The 21,704-nt window shown below is 43.3% G+C and overlaps 1 protein-coding gene across 1 annotated transcript in view; it reads right to left on the bottom strand.

The window, feature by feature from the left end:
- Positions 1 to 14,257: 14,257 nt before the first annotated feature.
- Positions 14,258 to 21,704, bottom strand: part of LOC308572025 (vomeronasal type-2 receptor 26-like) — a 21,353-nt gene continuing 13,906 nt past the window's right edge. Inside the window, exons 4-7 of the mRNA XM_081167799.1 lie at positions 19,703 to 19,926; positions 18,213 to 18,440; positions 15,652 to 15,778; positions 14,258 to 15,176 (exon numbers count right to left, since the gene is read on the bottom strand). Coding sequence (XP_081023925.1) covers positions 14,275 to 15,176; positions 15,652 to 15,778; positions 18,213 to 18,440; positions 19,703 to 19,926 — 1,481 coding nt within the window. The 3' untranslated portion in view covers positions 14,258 to 14,274. The remainder of the gene's footprint in view (positions 15,177 to 15,651; positions 15,779 to 18,212; positions 18,441 to 19,702; positions 19,927 to 21,704) is intronic.

Below are 21,704 nucleotides of genomic sequence, written 5' to 3'. Positions count from 1 at the left end.
AGAAAGATCTTGAACACCAACATGTGTAAACACGTCTGCACTAGTCAAAGTTCATATGGGAGACTAGAAATCACATAGGTAATTTCTTCTTTTAAAAAGCCACTTCATTTATGAATAACTGAGTAACTAAGACCAACATTATGGCTCATTTTGTTTTACCTTAGCAGCCAGTCATTAGGCAAGTTCAAGGCATTCTCCATTACCTCTTGGGGGAGCAGATTGCATGGTTTAACTATGCAGTTTGTGAATAATAGGTTATTTTGCTTGTCTCAAATTTTTCCACATTTAGAAGAAGAAGAGAAGAGTTTGGATTTGATATCCCACTTTATCACTACCTGAAGGAGTCTCAAAGCGGCTAACAACTCCTCCCCCACAACAAACACTCTGTGAGGTGAGTGGGGCTGAGAGACTCCAGAGAAGTGTAACTGGTCCAAGGTCACCCAGCAGCTGCATGTGGAGGAGCGGAGACGCGAACCCGGTTCACCAGATTAGGAGTCTACCACTCTTAACCACTACACCACACTGGCTCTGATTTAGCTTCATTGGATTTCCCCAAGTTCTAGTATTAGGAAAGAGGAGAAAAACTTTTCTCTATCCAATTTCACCACACCATACATAATCTGGTACACCTATATAATGTCACCTCTTGCTCACTTTTCTCAGAACTAAAATGTTATAACCTTTTCTCATAGGCGAGTTGCTGTATCCCATGCTTTGTATGTACAGATGTTTCTCATACAGTTTATCAAATCTTCAAATAATTACAGGCTGTCAAATCAATGCAGTTCTAAAACTATTCATTCAAAGCATGTTTCAGTCAAATATAAAAAGGTAAAGAATGAAAAAATTTTTTTTAAAGACTATTTACTTACTGTGGGTTGTCAATCAAGACTTCAGAGGGGTGTTTATTGAATAAAACATTGGGGAAGACGTAGCGGATATGAGATGCTATGCCACCAATGACAGGGTCACCTGGCTCATACCACTCATGTGGAATAGGTACAGGGCTGGCTGTGGTAAAATGAGCACTATGCACTTGGCACACCATGTTGGGGAAGAGCAGGAGAAGCAGCAGCAGCAAGGTTCTACACATGGACTCTTCTTTGCCTCTCTACAATATCATCATCATTATCATCATCAGCCTGATTTGAACAGCATCGATTTGGAGGCAGCTGATTCTGCCAGTTCAGTGCTTAAAGGGACATGCATGCATCTTATCATTAAACCCTGTCACAAAAACCGGCCTTGAACGGTAAATAAGATGAAGTGATTTGATATATGACCTGTACCATCACAGAGCCTGGCCTCTCTCTCCTGCATTATCCTAACTATCTATGGAACACTGGGAGACTATAAACATTTCAGGCTTGCTTGTTGACCCCCCCTCCCCACCCCATATTCTGCCTTCTGGAGCATTGGCAAGGTGAATTAATTACTGTAATTTGAATAATTACAGGGGAGACAATCACTTCTTGCCATTTTTTTTACGACCCCACATTGCATCATCATTAGCAGAGCTGCCAAGTAAATATATTTATCACCTCATGGAATTATAGTTTAGGAAGAACAAGGTTTTTCTTGCTTGTTTTGTGTGTGTATGCAACCATGTAATGGAGAAGAGTGAAAATGAGGTGATGTTAGATACTGCTCTGGGTGCTTTCATGGGTACCTTGTTAGCAAGTCTTCAGTGGAAGCAACTTTCTATTTGTGTGAGCAGCAAGTTCTCACCAAGAAACAATGGTTTCCGGGTAACTAGGTCAACTGTATGAATGCAACGGAGGAGGCAAAGTGGATAATATGTGGGGGGAAATTGTAATTTTCTGTTCCTTGGCATGAGGAAAACTTTGTATTAGATTGGTCTGTAAAATGGAATGTTATTGGTATGTATCTTTATCAGTTGAGGAAGTGGGGCCTCACCCATTTGCCATTTCACACCGAGGCGCCTTTGATCCTTTGTTCTCTTAATGACCCGTCACCCAGGCTATCACTTCACGGGAAATTAGCTTGTCTGAATTAGCTTGCTGATTCAGGGGATTAGAGGTGTCTAATACACAGTTTAGCGTCCCAAACCCTAATTAAATTCTGACACTTGCTGGGTCCAGTGATTACAATGGTCTGACAACCAGAAGCTCAATATTGCTTCATAAAAATAAATAATAGGTTTAATCATCTCTACTCCTCATTCATATCAGTTGACCATTAAGAAAGTTATTGCATTCTGTTGAGGTTTCTTTTTCCAACTCAAAGTTTCAGTTTCTTCAGTTGAACTTTGGATCTGCATTTGAACTTCTGTCGCGACCATTCTGCAACCCGGAAATAAAATATTTTTTATTTCATAAATAAAATGTTCACCATCTGATCATAAAACCCCCTCAATTTCATTTGGCCACATTGTCCTAATTAATTTAAATTTGTTGATGTTTTGGTGTAGAACACAAAGAACGTGTTTGAAGCCACAAAGTCTTCTGTTTATATCTTTCTTTGTATTGGATGCTACTTGTGGAGGATTGAATGACACGGCCTCTGATGATGTTAAACCAAAGTCAATTTAGATTTTAGTAAAGCTGCCTGTCAGTGTGAAGGCCAGATATATCATTCAGAAGTGCAATAACTTCAGGCATAGAATTCCTGTTCCTAGATTCTGGGTCCAGCACATCCTTATGCCCACATAGCTGCAGCAGTTGCTCTAGTCAGTGGTTGGATAGGTAAACTCTGCATCAATCACTATCTTCTTGGGAGCAGAGCTGGCCCAAGACATCTTGCTGTCTGATGTAAGCCACAAAACGGCATCCCCATCCTCTCCAGGGAAGAAGGAATGAGTGAAGATCTCCATCAGGAATAAGTGGGGAATAAAGATCTACATTGGGATCTGCTGCCCCTGTGGATCTTGCCGCCAGAGGTGGTTGCCTCACCTTGTCTCATGGGAGGGCCAGCCCTGCTTGGGAATCATGCAACACACTGTTATCCTCTATCCCTTTATTTTCCCCTTGTGGTGTAGGAACCTATTATTGTGGTTCGAGGACCCGACCCAGGTGAAGTGAAATGAAGACACATGGACACGGAATATAAGGTTAATGGGCTAGAAAAGGCCACAACTTTATTGGTTACAGCAATTGAAAAGGTATTGGCTTAGGCATTGGATCGAAACAAGTGGGTTCTTCACCAGTAGGTGGAGCCTGTTGATGCTAATCCAACTATAGGCTCACCCCTGCTGTCACCGAGGGTCGTGCCAAGGCCTCCCGCCAAGCAGGCATCGGACGGAATACACGACCCCCAGATTCCTTTAACGGAATACCCCTAAAAATTGAAGGCATAGGCGATGGCCACACCTAGCACTTCCACACAGCGCAACACATTATTCCAATGCCTAACCGCCACCCGAGCCAAAGGCTCGCCGCCAATACCCTCAAAGCTGCAACCAATCCCAGATGTTTTTAATGACACTAGCTAACCAAAAGTCATTCCCCAGATCCGATAGGTGGACACCATCATCCCGGTATAAAGCTTTGTCGCTAATCCGGATACGGTCATGATAAATCACTCGGCCATCCATAAAGCACACCCAACGGGCTACCACCCGATTTACGAGTTTCCTGGTTCTTTCAATGGCCATACAGTTCTGCGCACCGCGCCACACAGTTCTTTTCAGGAAGGAGGACCAGAATACTGTCGTTCTGGGACACAAGGCAGCGAATGCATTCAAGTCTCTTTTTATGCTCGACAACAAGTCCACACTCCTTTTGTTGACAAGGTCATTCTCCCCTAAATGAATCACCAGGATGTCGGGAGAGCCGAGCTTGGCTATTTTCTCCCACAGCAAAGGCATCAGCTCTTCCCAACGCATGCCTCTTCTCGAAAACCAGGAAACTCGAACATCACGTGGCAGACCAAGGTTGGGTGCCAGGACGCAGCTCACCGCTCGCACACGGGCCCAATGGACTATACTATGGCCGCAAATCCACACGCTTCTTCCGGACATAGCTGGGGATAAAGATAGAACAAAGGAAGGGTAAGCAGACTAAGGAGTAGCCGCAAGGTTGCGAATATATGACTTATAAACATTGGATTTCCACCGGCCCAACTCTTTTATCCTTTCTGCCGGTAACCCCAGGTGCGCGGCCGTGGTGGCGGCCCCGATCCTGAACGAATGTGCAGCGTACTCATGGGGGGGGGTAGGCCACAAGCCTCAATAGCCTTGCGCATTACTCTAGTGAATTGGTACCTCAACAGGGGCGACCCATCCTCGTGTATCAAAAACGGTCCCGGGACGGCTGGTCTAAGGCGTAGATACCGCCTCGTGTCCTTTACCGGACATGGGCCCTGCTGGGCCGACACCGTGAGCTTGAGCAGGACACCCTTGCCAGTCTGATCGGTCTTGGACTGACGCACAAGTACTGACACAGCAGATTCGGATAGCTGTACATCCTCACACAGGAGGCCGCGAGTTAAACCCCGCGCACTAGCTTCACACACCACCTCACCAACTCTGAGCGCACCAAAAAAGGCTATAGCGTAAGCCGCAGAGAATAGCCGTGCCTCAAACTTGGACCAACAAATTGTCCTGAGTTTTACGCGTATCTGAGATAGCAATCCGTAAGAAATCGGCTTACGGCCAACGGACCTAGGCGGTTGCAACCTGCCCCAACCCTCAATGGCTCTACGGATCAGAAAATCGCAACATGGGTCTTGCGCAAACATCGCCTTTGAAAAGAAGCTGATGGCTGCTACGTGGATCTTTAAAGTTTTTGTAGCACGTCCGAGATCATCCAGATGGGACAGGTACTGCAGGACGTCGTCAGTAGTGGGGTGTGTGTTATGCGACAGCCCAGACAACCCAAACCTGAAACCCAGGAAATCACACCAGGCCTTCTTATAGGACCTGAGCGTGGAAGGTGCCACGGACGCTAATACTCCCTGTATCACTTTGCGTCTCCAACGTTCCACAGGTACTCCGGAAAGGGTTCGGGCAACAGTTGTGCTCCAGGTGCGAGCGACCGGAAGCGAGGAATCTGGAATCGAGACAAGGCGTCGGCTATATCATTATTGGCTCCGGGTATGAATTTGGCTGAAAATAAAATATTGTACTCAAGGCAACGGAGGACGAACGCCCGCAGGAGAGAGGAGACCCTCGCAGACCGAGATGACTGCCTGGCAAGAATGTTCACCACCGCCAGGTTGTCGGTCCTGAAGCACACTCGGTGGTCTCGAAACTCCTCCGTCCAGATGTGCACGGCCACTACTATTGGAAAGAACTCGAGAAAGGTGAGATCCCGCGTGATGGCCTGACCCTGCCATGTTGAAGGCCAGCGTTGCGCGCACCAGCGCCCTTTGAAGTACAAACCAAAACCTAAAGACCCTGCTGCGTCCGATTGAACCTGAAAGTCAGATGACAGATTCAAGACATCCTGCCAAAGAGAAACCCCGTTATATTTCCCCAAAAAGGCTGTCCAGACCTCGAGATCCGCTTTGACCGACCTGGGGAGGCGAACCCTGTGGAGGGGGTGTTTCAGACCGACTGACAATCTGGCAAGGTGAGCGCAGAAGGGGCGTCCGGGGGACACCAACCTGCACGCGAAGTTAAAGTGGCCCAATAAAGATTGAATTTGCCTAAGGGTGATCTTCCTAAGCTTAAGAGTGTCCTGAATTAGTTGTTTAAGGGCTTCAATCTTTTCCAGAGGTAAGCGGGATGACTGGGCCACTGTATCCAGCTCAATGCCAAGGTAAGTTAAGCGCGTGGCTGGTCCCTCTGTTTTCTCCGCAGCAAGAGGGACCCCAAGGTCCTCGGCCAGGGCTGAGAAGGCCTCCAGCAAGGAGGCGCACTCCCCCGTGTTGGCTCCACCCACAAAAAGAAAATCATCCAGGTAATGTGTGACCCCAATGGTATTTGCCCTGAAACGCAGGGCCCAGTCCAAGAACGTGCTGAAGGCTTCGAATGCCGAACAGGCAACAGCGCAGCCCATTGGCATGGCCCTGTCAACATAGTATTTTCCCTGAAATTTAAAACCCAGCAGCCGGAAATCAGCAGGATGTACTGGCAAGAGGCGGAAGGCCGATTCGATATCACACTTTGCCAACAACGCCCCGGGGCCGAAACTGCGGATCAACTTAACTGCCTGATCGAAGGTGGCGTATTTAACTGTGCATAACTCGGGCGGGATGGCATCATTGACCGAGCCACCCTTTGGAAAGGACAGATTGTGGATGAGCCTAAATTCACCGGGGGTCTTCTTGGGCACAATGCCTAGTGGAGATATGTGCAAATTTGGTATGGGGGGACTATCGAAGGGGCCTGCAACCCTGCCCGCGCTGACCTCTTTTGCTATCTTTCTTTCAGCAACTTCCGGTCTCTCTCTAACTGATTTTTGATTGGGTGAATCTTTTGCAATTAAAGAACCCGCTATGGGAATACGAAACCCACTGGAAAAACCTTCCCTGAGGTAGGAAGCTGCATCCTTATCCGGGTAAAGAGACAAAAGGTTGCAAAGGGGGACAAGCTTAATAGGGGAAAAGGCCAATCCCAAGACTACCTCACCGTCTGTTCCCTGCTGTGGGGGCCCCCCTGGAACTGGGATGATGGAACCCCCGGCCTCCACGAAAGGGCTGTTTCCCCCCTTTTAAGCAGGATGTAACAGGGTGACCCCCGGCGCATCTTTCGCATTCATGTGTGAATTTACAAGATGGCCTTTGGCAAAACCCTTTGTTGTACTCCCAGCACACCCGACGCTTAAAATCCTTCCTTTGGTCACTTCTGGCCGACCGATATGAGTCGACTGGCCTCTTTTCCACGTACGGACCGACAGCCACGGACCATATTCCATTCTCAATCTGATCCCAGCGTGCTAATGGGATCCTGGACGCCTTCCTTCTGAATTTCTTGTCATAGCTTATGGCTGCCGCCTCCCCCGAAAGAGCACAGGCCGTGCAAATATGTGAAAGGTAGGCAACAAGGTGAACCGCCCGCTTGGGGTAAGCAGCAGCAATTGTCCCCATAAAGGCTTGAAAACCATCAAGCCAATTTTCAAATGTCCTAGGCACAGAAGGGTACTTGCTCTTTCTCTTACCATGCGAGGGCCTCTTTTCACCCCTACCTAACTCCTCTGCTGGGGGCACTAATTTAAACATGTCAACAAATTCACCATTTAAGATTTTTGCTCGTAGTTTAGGAGATAGGTGATCACCTGGTATAACATCTGAGGTTGAGTAGGTGGATGTGGTGGCATCTTTTACCAGAGCCCCATCCTTCCACTCCTGGGTCCCCCCAAACTTTTTACGATGGCAATTGGCCCTCCTCGACAGTGCCCAGTCCGGAAGACCAGATACTTCCTCGCCCTTCCCCCAATAGGAACCTAGGGACGCGTCACTGTCATACTCCGAAGAAGTACCTGTATCATCATCGGAGTCCTCCCTCCGAGACCTGCTCTTCCGACATACATGCTTCTTCTTTTCACGCCTCTTTCCCGAAGGCTTCTCCAGTGGCGCTGCAGCGACGGTGCCCTCCTCCCCCTGTTGCGCGTCTTCAGCCGCCGACGAAGCCGCAGAATCGGGCGACTGGACCCTGGGCAGCTTGTCCTGTGAGCGATTAGAAAAGCTAAGGGCAGCAGGATTGTTATTGCGAATAGACAGAGAGGTAGCTTTCCCCCCCCGCGCCCGAGACCCGGATGCCGAAGCCCGTGACTGGGACCTAGTCCGCACCGGTTGTGTATCATTAAAGAGGGCGGCCGATGTACTAGGCAGTTCATCCCATTGGGAAGATTGAGAACTCTCTGGGAACTCCTGGGTATCCGGGATGACATCAGGGGAAGAGGGGGGACTGTGGTTCGCGTCCGGGAAGCGTTGTTCGTATTCATCTATAAAAGATCTAAAAGCGTTTAGGAAGTGGGAGACAGGAGGCTTTGTATTATTACCCCTGCCCTGTCGTCCCCGTGATGCGCTCTCTGCTGAGCTACGTGTGGCCACAGGCGCGCGCTTCCTCTTAGGGGCCATCAGGTGCGCTTTGAACCACAAATGTAACGATGTAAGTTAGTGTGTGTGTGTGTGTGTGTGAGCGTGTGTGTATTTGTTTATTTATTTATCTTATCTTATTTATTTATTATTTATTTATTTATTTATTTATTTATTTAAATTAAGTATTAATTTATTAACTATGTCTATATATCTATTTATTATATAATTTATTTATTTATTTGCATATTAATTTAATTACTAATCTCTCTCCCTATATTCCGATTAATATTTCCCAATATTGGTTGTGCTAATTAACCAAATCAAATATCCTGTAGCTATTGACTTTAATTGCTACTCCTGCTATTGACTGATTAGCAACTATACGATGAGTTTCAGTATTGTCGCTAATAAAATCTCAACGTATCCCAAACTTTGATATTCTTCCTGATACTACAACAAAAATGCTTTACAAATCAGCCTGTGAATCGCAGCTGTATATGTGGAGCCACTGCCCTATGGGAGTAACCCAGGGTAGGCCAGAGATAAAACTCCCACAAAAGCTACCAAGCTCCACCTAGTTATTCAACAATGCAATTAGTTCAGGCTTCCCCAAAGCTGAGCTACTCCTGACCAGCCAACAAGAAACTGCAGGGTAATCAATTGCTAAGCGACCAAACAACAAAAAGGATCCTACGACTGCCAGAACGAAAGGTGACACTAAAAGTACTGGTAAGGAAACAATGGAACAATAACTCAGCAGCCAAGCCCATGGAACACAGCTGGAGGTGAATCGGTGCTTCTTTCCAAATGCAAATGCTGAATAACAAAGCCCCCAAGCACCGCTCGTTAGCCGGTGAGCTTCAACCAGCGTTCCTCCAGCAACCGTGAGAGGCAGACAATAAGACAATAACAAATTCACCAACACCCTCTAATCCTATGGGGGGGAAGGACGGGGGGGGGGGCAGCAAGAAAGCTAAAAACAAGGGCAGAGGTGGGAAAGAATTTTTTAAATGAAATAACCCAAGTGGGCACGAAAAAGAAAACCTGAACCTCAAGCAACACGGAAAAACTATTCCCCTTTAAACCACACACTGAGAATCAGAAACCCAAAAGAGGGCAGTGAAATTATAAGGTAGGCAAGCACGTGGGGAGCACACTGTGCCCTGCTGTTTGAGACAAAATAGAAATAGAAATAGCTCTCCCTCCCCACGTTACAATTCAAACTTCAGCCGAATGATTGAAACTAAGCGAACTAGAAGACACCCAGTAACCCAGAAACAACTTATCCCCTTTATACTAAACATAAAGGATCACAAACTAGAGAAAAGAGGGGGGAAAGCAGAAAACTTGCAGGGTTGGCGAGCACGTGGAGAGCACACTCAGTCCTGCTGTTTTGAACAAAATAGGAAATAACCCTCTCTCATCACGTTATAGTTCAGCAGCAAGAGGAGAAGGTACTGGGTAAAAACAAATACCGGCCAGCTAGGAGAAGGAGGGGAAAAGAACACCCAGCCAGCTGGGGGGGGGGGGCAGAAGCAGAACTCTAAATAGCCAGGCACGACTGAGAACACACTCACCCACACCCAGAGCTACGAGCACACTCACACCCGCACACACCCACAGAACACGGGAGGCTAAAGCACGTGGGCAGCAACACTTGGTAGGCTACGAAGAGGGGGTCCCCCAAGCCAGGTGAGGTGAAGCTGTAATAATCTCAAACAATAGCCGCGGCAGCAACACGTGGAGTAACGCACATGGGCTGCACAAATTGCTAGGCGAATGAAAATGGGTCCCTCAAAGCCACGCAAACAAAAGCAGATGCTGCAGCACAAGTTGGGATTGGAAGCAACACGCGTAGGTACTTAGATGAAGCCAACTGGGCACCCCCCCCACCGTGACCAGCTCTCAGTCGGAAGGGGGGGGAGAAGCATGGGGGGTTGTAGAAACAAAGCTCAAAGAGCAGCGAAACAAGTGGAGACCTGGCTACAACGCAATAAACGTGCTAGCGACGCGTTTTATCTCCCGCAGCGACAGACCAATTCGGGCCGCCCTTTAAATACACCCTACCGCTCTGTAGCACAGACGGAACGGAGAGAGAGCGTGAAGGCAAACGCCGGCAACTGGGATTTAAATTCTAGGGCTGCAGGGGGAAGCGCCGGCAACGTCTTTTAAACTCTTAAAACCTCCGAACAACGCTGTGCTTCCCAATGTTAAATTGCTCAAGCGGAATAATTAGCGGGCACACACTCACCCCACCCCTCTATGGCTCTGGGGGGAAGGGAAGGTAATGGGGGAGGTGAAAGCAAGCAAAATAAGCTAGATGCGCCCGTCAGCTGTTGGGCGGCTGAACCCGGCCGGCGGCTGCAAAGAGGTTTCGACCACGTGGTTAAACAGGCACCCCGGACCACGGAGCTTCCCTGCAGCACCCTTAAGCTCCCTTAAACTCACAAGCCACACCAGGAAACTGACCACGGCCAGTAAATAAGGCGCTGGGATGAGGTTTGGGAAACAGAGACAAAGGAGCCGGGATCTAGGAAGGAAGCTGTAACGAGCTACGAATGCACACAGAGGACGAGGGGCAATCAGGGGCGGAAAAGAGAAAAGCACACGGAACAGGAAAAGTAAGCCGAATACTCCCCTGGTAGAAAGTCCGCGTCGTGTCCAGCTCCACGTGGTCGCTGCTGCTGAGCACGGATGAGAGATGAGCTGCTGCTGACTCGCGAGGGGCGAAAGAAGGAAGAATGAGGCCGGGGAAGGCTGGCGCTGCAGCAAAATGCTGCTGAACACGCCCCCTCCGTGGCCCCCGGTTGGATGGCCACCGAGGGGGCGTGAGCGCCAGCCAGGTGAGCGGGCAGCAGGGGGCCACGCCCCCTGCTAGCCGGGGCTCGGGCTCCGACCACAACCCCTACCCTCCCTTTCAGGGAGGAGAGTCTCTATGAGTTTGAATGCATGAGGATATTACTTTAAATGCACCCATAGTTCTATATATTCTGCACCATACTAATCAATCTATAATTAAAATATCATTTATTATTTTGTAATAAACCAACTCTGTGGGGAGCAGTCCAATTTGTGAGAGCTCATTTGTGGGCATGAGATAATTTGGGTCAATTCTCAGAGCTTAAAGGTTTCAGAACTTACAGGGTTAAAGAGTTCTGAGTGACGTCTCTTTCCTGAGGCGTGGTCACAGACACTTATGGGAGTGGTTTTGCTCTGAGTGTTTCAGTCTGTCGCTATGCGAGAGGGAGAATGTGCGAGGTTTCGCCAGGTCTGATGTACGCTGTTATTCTACATGATTAAAGGCTAAGAAGATAAGGAGCGCCTTGTGTTTGTTCTGAATTATTACCCACACACTGCAATTGCTTTCTAACCGCTGTGATCGCTCTGCTAACCGGCCAAGGAGAGGCAGAAGGGCTTTTGGATCGGCACGGACAGTTTGTAAGCTGCGCAGCGGAAGAGTGCCGGACTCCATGGACTCCATGTTTGGCCCCTCTTGGCACTCTTGGCCGGCATAGTGTCCAGCTGACTCTAGTAAAAGATCTCACAAGGGAATTTGTTTTAGGGGTTAGGTAGGTTGCACACACACATGGGGATTCCAATTTACACTTTTAGGACCTCATGTTCCTACATTGATACCAACAACTTAAGTGAAACTACAAACATCTCTGTTGATTACTTATTTCTTTCTATCAGCTGCTCTCTATTGTTGAATTCATGCCTTTCCAAAATAATGTAACTTTTTTTTATTTTTTAAATATTTTTTATTGCATTTTTTCCAGATAAAGATATACAGTCAGATATACAAAGAAACGAAAACAACAAGAAAAGAAAAGAAAAAAGATGGATCATTTCAAAGCTTATTTCAGTCTTCTATCGGACTTCCCCACATCTCCCACACAGTGCATTCTTAACAATAAAATTATCAGCAAATTATAACCTTGTTTCATGTGTTTCTTTAGTACTTTCAGATCATTGCATTTTAAGTTTAAATTACTTATTATCCATTTACTCTAAAAACAAATATAATCTCATTTTAAACATTTAAACATTAGTCCTTTCATTGGTATTGCTTAGTTTCGTATATCATCCACTCTCATTGCTGGAGCTAACCTTTCCAAATCATGCGAGTTCTTATAATTCATATAACTTATAAAGTTTTTGCAAATAGTCCTTAAATTTTTTCCAGTCCTCCTCCATTGCTTCTTCTCCCAAATCTCGGATCCTGGCAGTCATCTCGGCCAATTCCATATAGTCCATCAATTGCGTTTGCCACTCTTCCAGTGTGGGCAAATCTTGAGTCTTCCAATATTTGGCGATAAGAATTCTTGCTGCTGTAGTTGCATACATAAAAAACGTTCTATCCTTCTTTAACACCTTTTGGCCGACAATGCCCAAGAGGAAGGCCTCCGGTTTCTTAGGAAAGGTGTACTTAAACACCTTTTTTAACTCATTGTAGATCATTTCCCAGAAGGCCCTCACTTTTGGACAAGTCCACCAAAGGTGAAAGAATGTCCCTTCAGCCTCCTTACACTTCCAACATTTGTTATCAGACAGATGGTATATCTTAGCAAGCTTGACTGGGGTCATGTACCACCTGTATATCATTTTCATAATGTTTTCTTTCAGGGCATTGCATGCCGTAAATTTCATACCGGTGGTCCATAACCTTTCCCAGTCTTCAAACATAATGTTGTACCCAATGTCTTGAGCCCACTTTATCATGGCTGATTTAACTGTCTCATCTTGGGTGTTCCATTTAAGCAGCAAGTTATACATTCTCGATAGTACCTTAGTCCTCGGTTCTAACAGTTCTGTCTCTAGTTTCGATTTTTCCACCTGGAATCCTGTTTTTTTATCCAACTTAAAAACCTCATGAATTTGAGCATAATGAAACCAATCCTGCACCTTACTCTTTAGTTTTTCATAGCTCTGCAACCTCCAATTGTCTCCATTTTTTTCTATTATTTCCCCATATTTCGGCCAGCCGGCCTCCATATTGGGTTTCTTCCGGGCCTTAGCCTCCACTGGTGATAACCACCTCGGGGTCTTACTTTCTAATAAGTCTTTATATTTTGTCCAGACCATAAATATTGCTTTTCTGACAATATGGTTTTTGAACATTTTATGTGTTTTTACCTTGTCATACCACAAATACGCATGCCATCCTAACGAATTATTAAAACCTTCCAGATCTAGGACATCAGTGTTCTCTAACAATATCCAATCTTTCATCCAGCAGAAGGCTGCAGCTTCATAATATAACCTTAAGTCTGGCAGGGCAAACCCCCCTCTTTCTTTTGCATCAGTTAGTATTTTAAACTTTATTCGGGGCTTTTTGCCCTGCCAAACGAACTTTGAAATATCCTTCTGCCACTTTCCAAAACATTCCACTCTGTCCACGATCTGTAAGGTTTGAAACAAAAACAACATCTTTGGCAATACGTTCATCTTTATAGCTGCGATTCGGCCCAACAAGGAAAGTTTCAATATTGACCAGATTTCTAGGTCTTTTTTAACTTCTGACCAACATTTTTCATAGTTATCTTTAAATAAATTCAAATTTTTGGAAGACAAGTTGACCCCCAGGTATTTCACTTTTTTAACCACATTTAACTCAAAATAATGTAACTTTTTAAATTTAGTTTTTTTAATTCATATATCACTTAATCAAAAACTATACTATAATACATATATTATCTCTACTTCTCATTCATATCAGCTATCTAATCAGAAAAGCTATACAGTGGTGCCCCGCAAGACAAATGCCTCGCAAGACGGAAAACCCGCTAGACAAAAGGGTTTTCCGTTTTTGAGCTGCTTCGCAAGACGATTTCCCCTATGGGCTTGCTTTGCAAGACGAAAACGTCTTGCAAGTGTTCCGATTTTTTCCCGCTCCCCCCCCTTTTGTAAGCCGCTAAGCCGCTAATAGCCTTTTAGCCGCTAATCCGCTAAGCCTTTAATAGCTGCTAAGCCTTTAATAGCCGCTAAACCGCTAATAGCGCTAATCTGCTAAGCCGCTAATAGGGTTGCTTCGCAAGACGAAAAAACCGCTAGACGAAGAGACTCGCGGAACGGATTAATTTCGTCTTGCGAGGCACCACTGTAGAATAATGTTGATGTTTCTCTTTCTCTTTCGGAGTTTCAGTTTCTTCAGTTGAAGCAAATGTTTGCCTCATTTGGTCAGAATGGGCTCCAAAAATAACATGCAACCATTTTGCAGTCCAGAAAAAAAGACAAAATTGCTGAAATAGGTTCATTTATTCTCATTTTTTGATGTTTCACTGTAGAATACAAAGAAAAACACCATGGGACCTCAAATTCTAATATTATTTAGATCTTTCTTTGTATTAGATGTTCTCTGGTGTTCAACTCAGGCCTCACAAGAATAATGTAGCATTTGGGGAAAAAGATGCAAGCCAGTAATCCAGCACTAGAAGCCAAGATGGAGAAGATCTCCACAGCCACCATGTATTTTCCTCTGGTGCTCAGGTAGGTTGGAATAAAGGAGATCCAAACACTGCAGAAAACCAGCATGCTGAAGGTGATGAACTTGGCTTCATTGAAGCTGTCCGGCAACTTCCTGGCTAAGAAGGCTACAGCGAAGCTGAAAATGGCCAGAAAGCCCATGTAGCCCAAAACACAATAGAACATGGAGACTGACCCTTCATTACATAAGAATATAATTTCTTCACTCATTGATTGCATGTCCAAATCTGGGAAAGGGGGAAAAGTTGTCAGCCAAAGACCACAAAGCCCTACTTGAATTTTAGAGCAGGAGAGGACAATGGAATAAGCCAGTTTTTTGCCTATCCACTTCCTGATTGTGGATCCTGGCTTGGTAGCCATGAATGCCAAAACCACTGATATGGTTTTGGCCAAGATACTGGAGAGGGCCACAGAGAAGACGATGCCAAAACCTGTTTGTCGGAGAAGGCAGGTTGCCTCCTTAGGTGTTCCAATGAACATCAAGGAGCAGAGGAAACACAAGAGGAGGGACACAAGGAGAATGTAAGTGAGGCTTCTGTTGTTGGCTTTGACGATGGCAGTGTCCCGGTGTTTAATGAAGATGCCAAACACTAGAGCTGTGATCAGAGACAACAGTAGTGCCGAGAAAGTTGAAATGATGGCCAAAGTTTCATCAAAGCCAAGAAAGTTTGGTATTTTAGGAATGCAATTATCCTGTTCTTTGTTTGGATACTTATTTGCTGGGCAACTGATACATGTTTCCATGTCTGAAAAGAAATGATTAGGAGAATTTGAAACTATGAAGAAAATTCTTAAGAATTTTTGTCATCAGGAGTTCACCTAGCTAATGTTCTTTACTGGGGTAGCTTTCACAATTTCTAGTCCAAAGACTTTTGTCTGAGATATTTCAAAATTAATCTCATATATCAAATCTGGAATTTCTACATAGAAGACATCTCTATGTGTTAGTGGTCCTCCTCCTCCTTCTTAGAATCACAAGCTGTTATAGTGAAATGAGAGCATTATCACAGCTAAAATCTTCTGAACTGAGAGAGGTTACCTCCCTTTCTAAAAATATTTTCTTCAGGGTGTTTTAAAGATTATATTGCAAACAATGAGGACAATACAGACACCACAATTTTAATCCTTTCACCTCCATGCTTTTAGTGACAACAAAAATTTAAGGACTTAAGAGTTGGCTAAATAAATGGTGTAGTTTGGTCTTAATATGACATTTCTCACCCTTTTCACTTGAGTATGTCCCGCTGGGACACGGATCACAATCATAGCAACAAAATTTACTTCCCTCCTTCTTTTTCTTCCCGTAACCAGGATGGCAGTTGTCATTACATACTGACAGGGGTGGCACCTATCCAAAAATATAAGAATAATTTATTTTTTAATAAAATATTTTATGGGACTTAATCTAACACCAGGGGGTCTATCAGCAAAAGGAGTGACCGATAACATGAAACATATGATCCGTATGTGCACAGGTGACGCATAGAATGGGATAAAATGCTGTTGTTAAGCATCATAGGAGCCCAATATAATTTGAGCATACATATTTGGCATAGCTATACATACAACTTCATTAGAATTCAATAAATTGGCTATGCCAGTTATAGGAACCACAGCTGTTTCCTTCACGAATGTCACTTGGTGTCCTTATTAATTTTATAATGAATGATTTTAGAGTGTTGTTTGTGCTGTACTTTTGTGTTGTTTTTTTAAAAATTATATTTATTAAGCATTTTAAAATTACAGAAAAAACAAAAAGACAAAGAAGAAAAAAAGGGAAAAACAAACAGCAATTAAACAATACAAATTGATAAAAATCAAAATCAAAAAGCAAAACCAAAACACATAACACATCAAAATCAAAAAACAAAAGTAAACCACAAAAATTTAAAAACAGATCCAGTATTCTCAAATCCTTAACTGTCATTACCATATTTCATCAACCTCCTCACACCTCCCTTTTTTGTATTCTAGTTATTAATTATCACAGCAAATCCTTGCCATTTTTCATAATATTCTGTCATTAAATTACCTTAATCTATTTTAACCTTATCTTACTATAAAAAACCCTAAAACTTAAATCTTATTTATACCAATTTCTCATAACCATAACATATTCTTGCATAGTTCTTTTTAACATTTCTGCTAAAGCCAAATAATTTCGTTCCAACATTTTTCTAATACTCATTAATTTTACAAAACAATCCTAAATATTTTTTTTAAAAAACTTTCTTCCCATCTTCATCCAACGTCTCTTCCTCCTGGTCCCGGGTTTTGTCAGTCCTTTCTATCCCATCCATCTAGTTCATTAACCTGGTAATCTTATGTCCGAGGCCCTTAAGTCTCTTCCATGTCCCTTCCGCAGATCTTCTTCATATTTATACCTGTACTTTACTTTGTCTCCTGGTCCTTTCACTTGTGGAAACTCCAACTTGACAGTATTTTTGTCCCTTCTTGACAGATCAGCCCCTTTTCCATAGTCCACACTGAACTCCATGTGGAGTTTGTGCTGTACTTTTGTACTGTTTTATTGTTGTTAGCCGCCCTGAGCCCGGCTTCAGCTGGGGAGGGCGGGATATAAATTATTATTATTATTATTATTATTATTATTATTATTATTATTATGCAACTAAAGGATGTGGGAATTGGAGGTACTGTAGTATAATGATTCTGCTCCTACCTGCAGGGTTGTTACTAGTAAGTAATACTAGGAGGGTATTGCTTAGTTGCATGTCTTTGGGGCTGTGCTGGCCCACAAGGTTTCAGGTTCAGTCATCTTTATGATTCAACATTTATATGGAATTGCGGCTATATTCTAGGAATCTGGAGGACAGTGTCACAAGTATACTGATGACCTGCATCTCTGTCTCGGCTTTCCGTAGGAATTAGGAGAACCAGTGAAGGTGTTGAACTGCTGTCTGAAGGTTGTGCTGGACAGGATGGTGGCTGAATCCTTATAAGTCCAAAGTTATTTGGGTGAGTGTTTTCTGTGTCTCAGAATTATGTGAATGATCTCTTCTGGGAGGGATGGCACTAAATCTGAAGGAAGAAGTTTATAGGTTGGAACTACTTTGAGATTCCAACTCATCACTAGGGTCTCAAGTGGCTTTTGTGGTTGGCTCTTTATGCCCAGCTTAGGTTTATGCACTAGGTGCAGCTATGCCTAGCATCATACAAAATCCAGGATATTATAATGTTCATTTTAAGCCCAGGCAATGCTGCAACAATCATAGGATTCTATCAGATTCCACAAACTGGAGATCTCCCTCTGGGACTTCACATAAAAGAATGTCTGACAACAGTATCTGATAGCCCTTGGTCCTTCTCAATGTGAGATGTCTTCTGAGCATGTTGCTCTTTTTCGTATTGTGGCTCATATGTTTGTTTAGTGTTAGACCTTACAGTATTCCTTAAAGTATATTGCTTACTGCTTGTTGGCTTACCAATATACAATAAATAGAAAGACAATATCCCTATATTATTCAATATAATATCTAATTTAAAGCAAAGTGCAATCAACCTCAGCTGGGGAACAAGTAGGCTCTTTTAAATTAACCTGCAAGCATGTTCCCACAAGTTAAGCCATTTGTTCAAATAGAGATTCTCTCCATTAAAATAGTATCCATCTAGATAGGAATTTCCTCTTCTTCAAGACTACTTTTCTCTCCCAGCAAACTTCACATTTAATCAGTGCTAAGTGACAAAAATGCCTCCTTGTTTTCATTGCATTCCATTTTATGGGATAGCCATGAATTTGACAAACTGTGCAGTTATTTCCTCACCTGAGTCAAGTCCCTGTGCCATTCAATCTGCCCATCATTAATGGTGAGCTCTTTGCCTGCAGGGGCCTGAGGATCCAGCATTCCCACTTTGACCCTGATGTAGGATCTATTTGGGAAAGTGATCAAATTTGTAATATCAAAACCAGCTGCTAATTCTCCACGTTCATTTAATGTAATTTCTTCACCAACAGAGTTGTTGAATGAGATCTTCTGTAGGAATGAGTGGAGCTAGGTGGAAAGAGAATCAAAAGGTCTATAAAGTATTAAAACATTCTGATTAAAATTGTTGAATAGCTTTCCTAGATGCATTCAAGATCTTTATAACTAAGGTTTATAAAGTTTTAATTTAACGTATAATTTATGACAGTGTAGAATTGGCTGAATCATTTTTGTTTTCTGCAAATGAAGGCATTTATACCACACACACCACACATGGAGGAAAAATTACATGCTGTCATGTCAAAGACTTCTTTTATGCCCCCTTTCCATTTCACTTTTTAATCAGTATTGTGTGATGATATGTTCTTGCAATTTTTAAGAGGTTTTGAACAATCTCTCTGGATGACAATATCCAAGCCCACTACCAATTTATTGAGAAGCTGCCGTTTGTTATTCTAGGATGTGCCTCCTACCCTATGTTATTTTTTTTAAAAAAGGTATATTTGAACCTTAAAGATACTTTTTCAATACTGATCATTTGAATAATTACGGTAGTTATATTTTGTGCAATGCCAAACGACTCTGCTGCCTCATTTCACCAATCTCTCCCTTCTCCTCTGCAAATCAATAGTTGATTTTTCTGATGCTTTTGCTGGTGTTGGCAGTGCAGAGAAGGTTTTTCAAAGTTTGTATGGGTGAGTCAGAAAGTTCTTAAGAAATTCAAAGCGGGAAGGGGATTGCCTATATTTTTTCTATTCTTTGTTAACATCACAAGGTGGCCAAGTGGAAAATGTGCTTGATTTTAATTTTCTTTCTCTTTTTGGTTTATGGCATGCCTATACTTTGCTAGAACAGTGCATACAATCAGAAGGTAGCAAAAGAGAAAAAAAAGACAGGCACACCTTCCTAGCAAATATATTTAACCAATTACGCTGCACCTAACCAAACATGGTTTGAATTTCTATTACTACCCACCCCATTTTTACTATGCACCCCAAAGCTACAAAAATTGTCTAATTAAATGCCAATTGACATATTGGAAAACACTACTTCCAACTCATTCTCAGCTGCTGTTATTTAGCAGCTATTCTGTCTTCAGGTAGCTGCTAGTCTGGTGCTTATGAAAGTCCCTCATCCAGTATTGGTTCTGTATCGTTTTAAGAAATATGCTAATTCCCATCTTTGATATTGTATCTATTATACTTGAATTTTATTTCTGTAACTGAATATTTTTCATTCTTTTCTTTGTAAGTAAATACCAACTCACATAAAATATCAAGGGAGTGCACAAACACTTTGCAAAACAAACTCTTTGTAACAGCAAACACTACCTTCCAAGGCGCTATATTCTGAGGAGATCGGCTGCCTGCAGCCTCCATTCTTCTGTGGTTGGATCCAGCCAAGTGCCTATGTAAGGCATGTGCCAAAGCAGAGACAGCATTATAGATACTGTAGCTGTGGCTGGTCATGCTCATTTCAAAAAATGACGCAGGAAGGCTCTCCAGCATTTCCTCTCCTGTACAAGGCTTAGCTTTCTTTGTTGACTTAGTAGAGTCTGTAAGTGAACAACCAAATGTTTGTTCCCAGAAACCTGAGATAAAACCATTTCCCTCTTCCCAGGAAGGATTTACATGCTGCAGAAAATCTTGAAAATCATTAACTTCCTTGGAGTGAATTTCAAAAGAGATAGCACCATGGAACATTTGTATATTAACATCAATAAGTTTCTGAAGAAAGTATATTATGAAATCAATTTGAGCTGTGGTAATCCATACTTTTCCTTCAGGTAAGTTCTTTTTGGACTGGGAAAGTATCATCTGAGTTAACCTCATTATATTTAGAGCAGTTGACAACCATATAATAGATGCACTTTCTCCATATACAACAACTGCATTTGCTTTGCTTGTTATGAAAGCTGGGGACAAAATCCTTGTGTCACCCACTATATTAAATGAGTTACTAGTGATATGAACATGTTGTTTAACTCTTTCTGTGAATGCTGAACAGATCCTATTTTTGAAAAACATTGGTTCAATGGTATTCAAGAAACGTTCCCCAGCTTCATTAGCTGGAGTGATGAGCCCAACCCATTTCCATCCAAAATGCAGAAGCAACTGGATAATTCCCTTGTACTGAAGATCTTCATTAGGAGCCATGCTATAAAAGGAGGGGAACTTAATTTGATCATTTGTGGATGTTTCAAATGCACCATATGAAATCTGAAAAAGAGAATAGAGAATACCCACTTTCAAAGGGATGGAAGAATTCAAAGGAAACCTATTTATCTCACATATCCCAAATTTAATGATATTTTGGAAAATACCCACCTCCACTTACATAAAAAATACACAAGCAATCTTGCTCAATTTCTCATTTCTTATGGAGAGCATTCTAGTTAGCATGTCCTGGGCTTAAATGAAAATATTATATGATTACAGTGGTACCTTGGGTTAAGAACTTAATTCGTTCCGGAGGTCTGTTATTAAACTGAAACTGTTCTTATCCTGAAGCACCACTTTAGCTAATGGGGCCTCCTGTTGCCACTGTGCTGCCGCCGCACGATTTCTGTTCTCATCCTGAAGCAGAGTTCTTAACCCAAGGTACTATTTCTGGGTTAGCGGAGTCTGTAACCTGAAGCGCCTGTAACCCGAGGTACCACTGTATATGATCCCATCTGGATACCCCATTTACCAACCTGGCACTTTTTAACCAATCTTCCCTTACCTGCATTAAGCACACATCCTTAGTAACCTTGTTCCTGTCATGCACATTGTTTGAGACGCCCATGCTATAACAATGCTATAACAACAACAAACCCATACATTTCAGTCCCTTTCACTTGTCCCTGTTATGCCACTCCATATTTATGAATCAATAGAATCTTACTGAAAAGAGAGCTGAAGAGTGAATTATAGTGTGAAATCTCAATTTTCTCTTATCCAGAATGTTCCTACCTGTGGAATTTTGTAAAGACCCAAGATGTCTGCCATGCACAAGGTGACCTCAGAGCTCAGTCCCCCAATGACTCCTATTATATTTTCCTGGGAGCCACATTTGTAGTTGGGTACAAAGCTATGTGTGTTAAACAGCAGATCCAGAGTGGTGCGGTAGGTCATCTTAGAGTTATGGTAGCTGTCATAGATGTGGAACCCAAGAGTGACATTGGGCAAGACCTTGGGATTCCCATTGATCTCATCAATCACAAACACCAGGGCAAGGATGTGCTGGAAGAACTTTGATAACACGCTGTGAATAAAGTGGCATTATTTCATGGGGAAATAAAATAGTGCACATAATCTAGTTTTGAGAGGTGCAACTTTCAAACTATTGTGG

This window comes from Podarcis bocagei, assembly GCF_964188305.1.
Source record: "Podarcis bocagei genome assembly, chromosome: 13".
NCBI lineage: Eukaryota > Metazoa > Chordata > Lepidosauria > Squamata > Lacertidae > Podarcis > Podarcis bocagei.
This window is presented reverse-complemented; position numbering and strand designations above follow the sequence as displayed.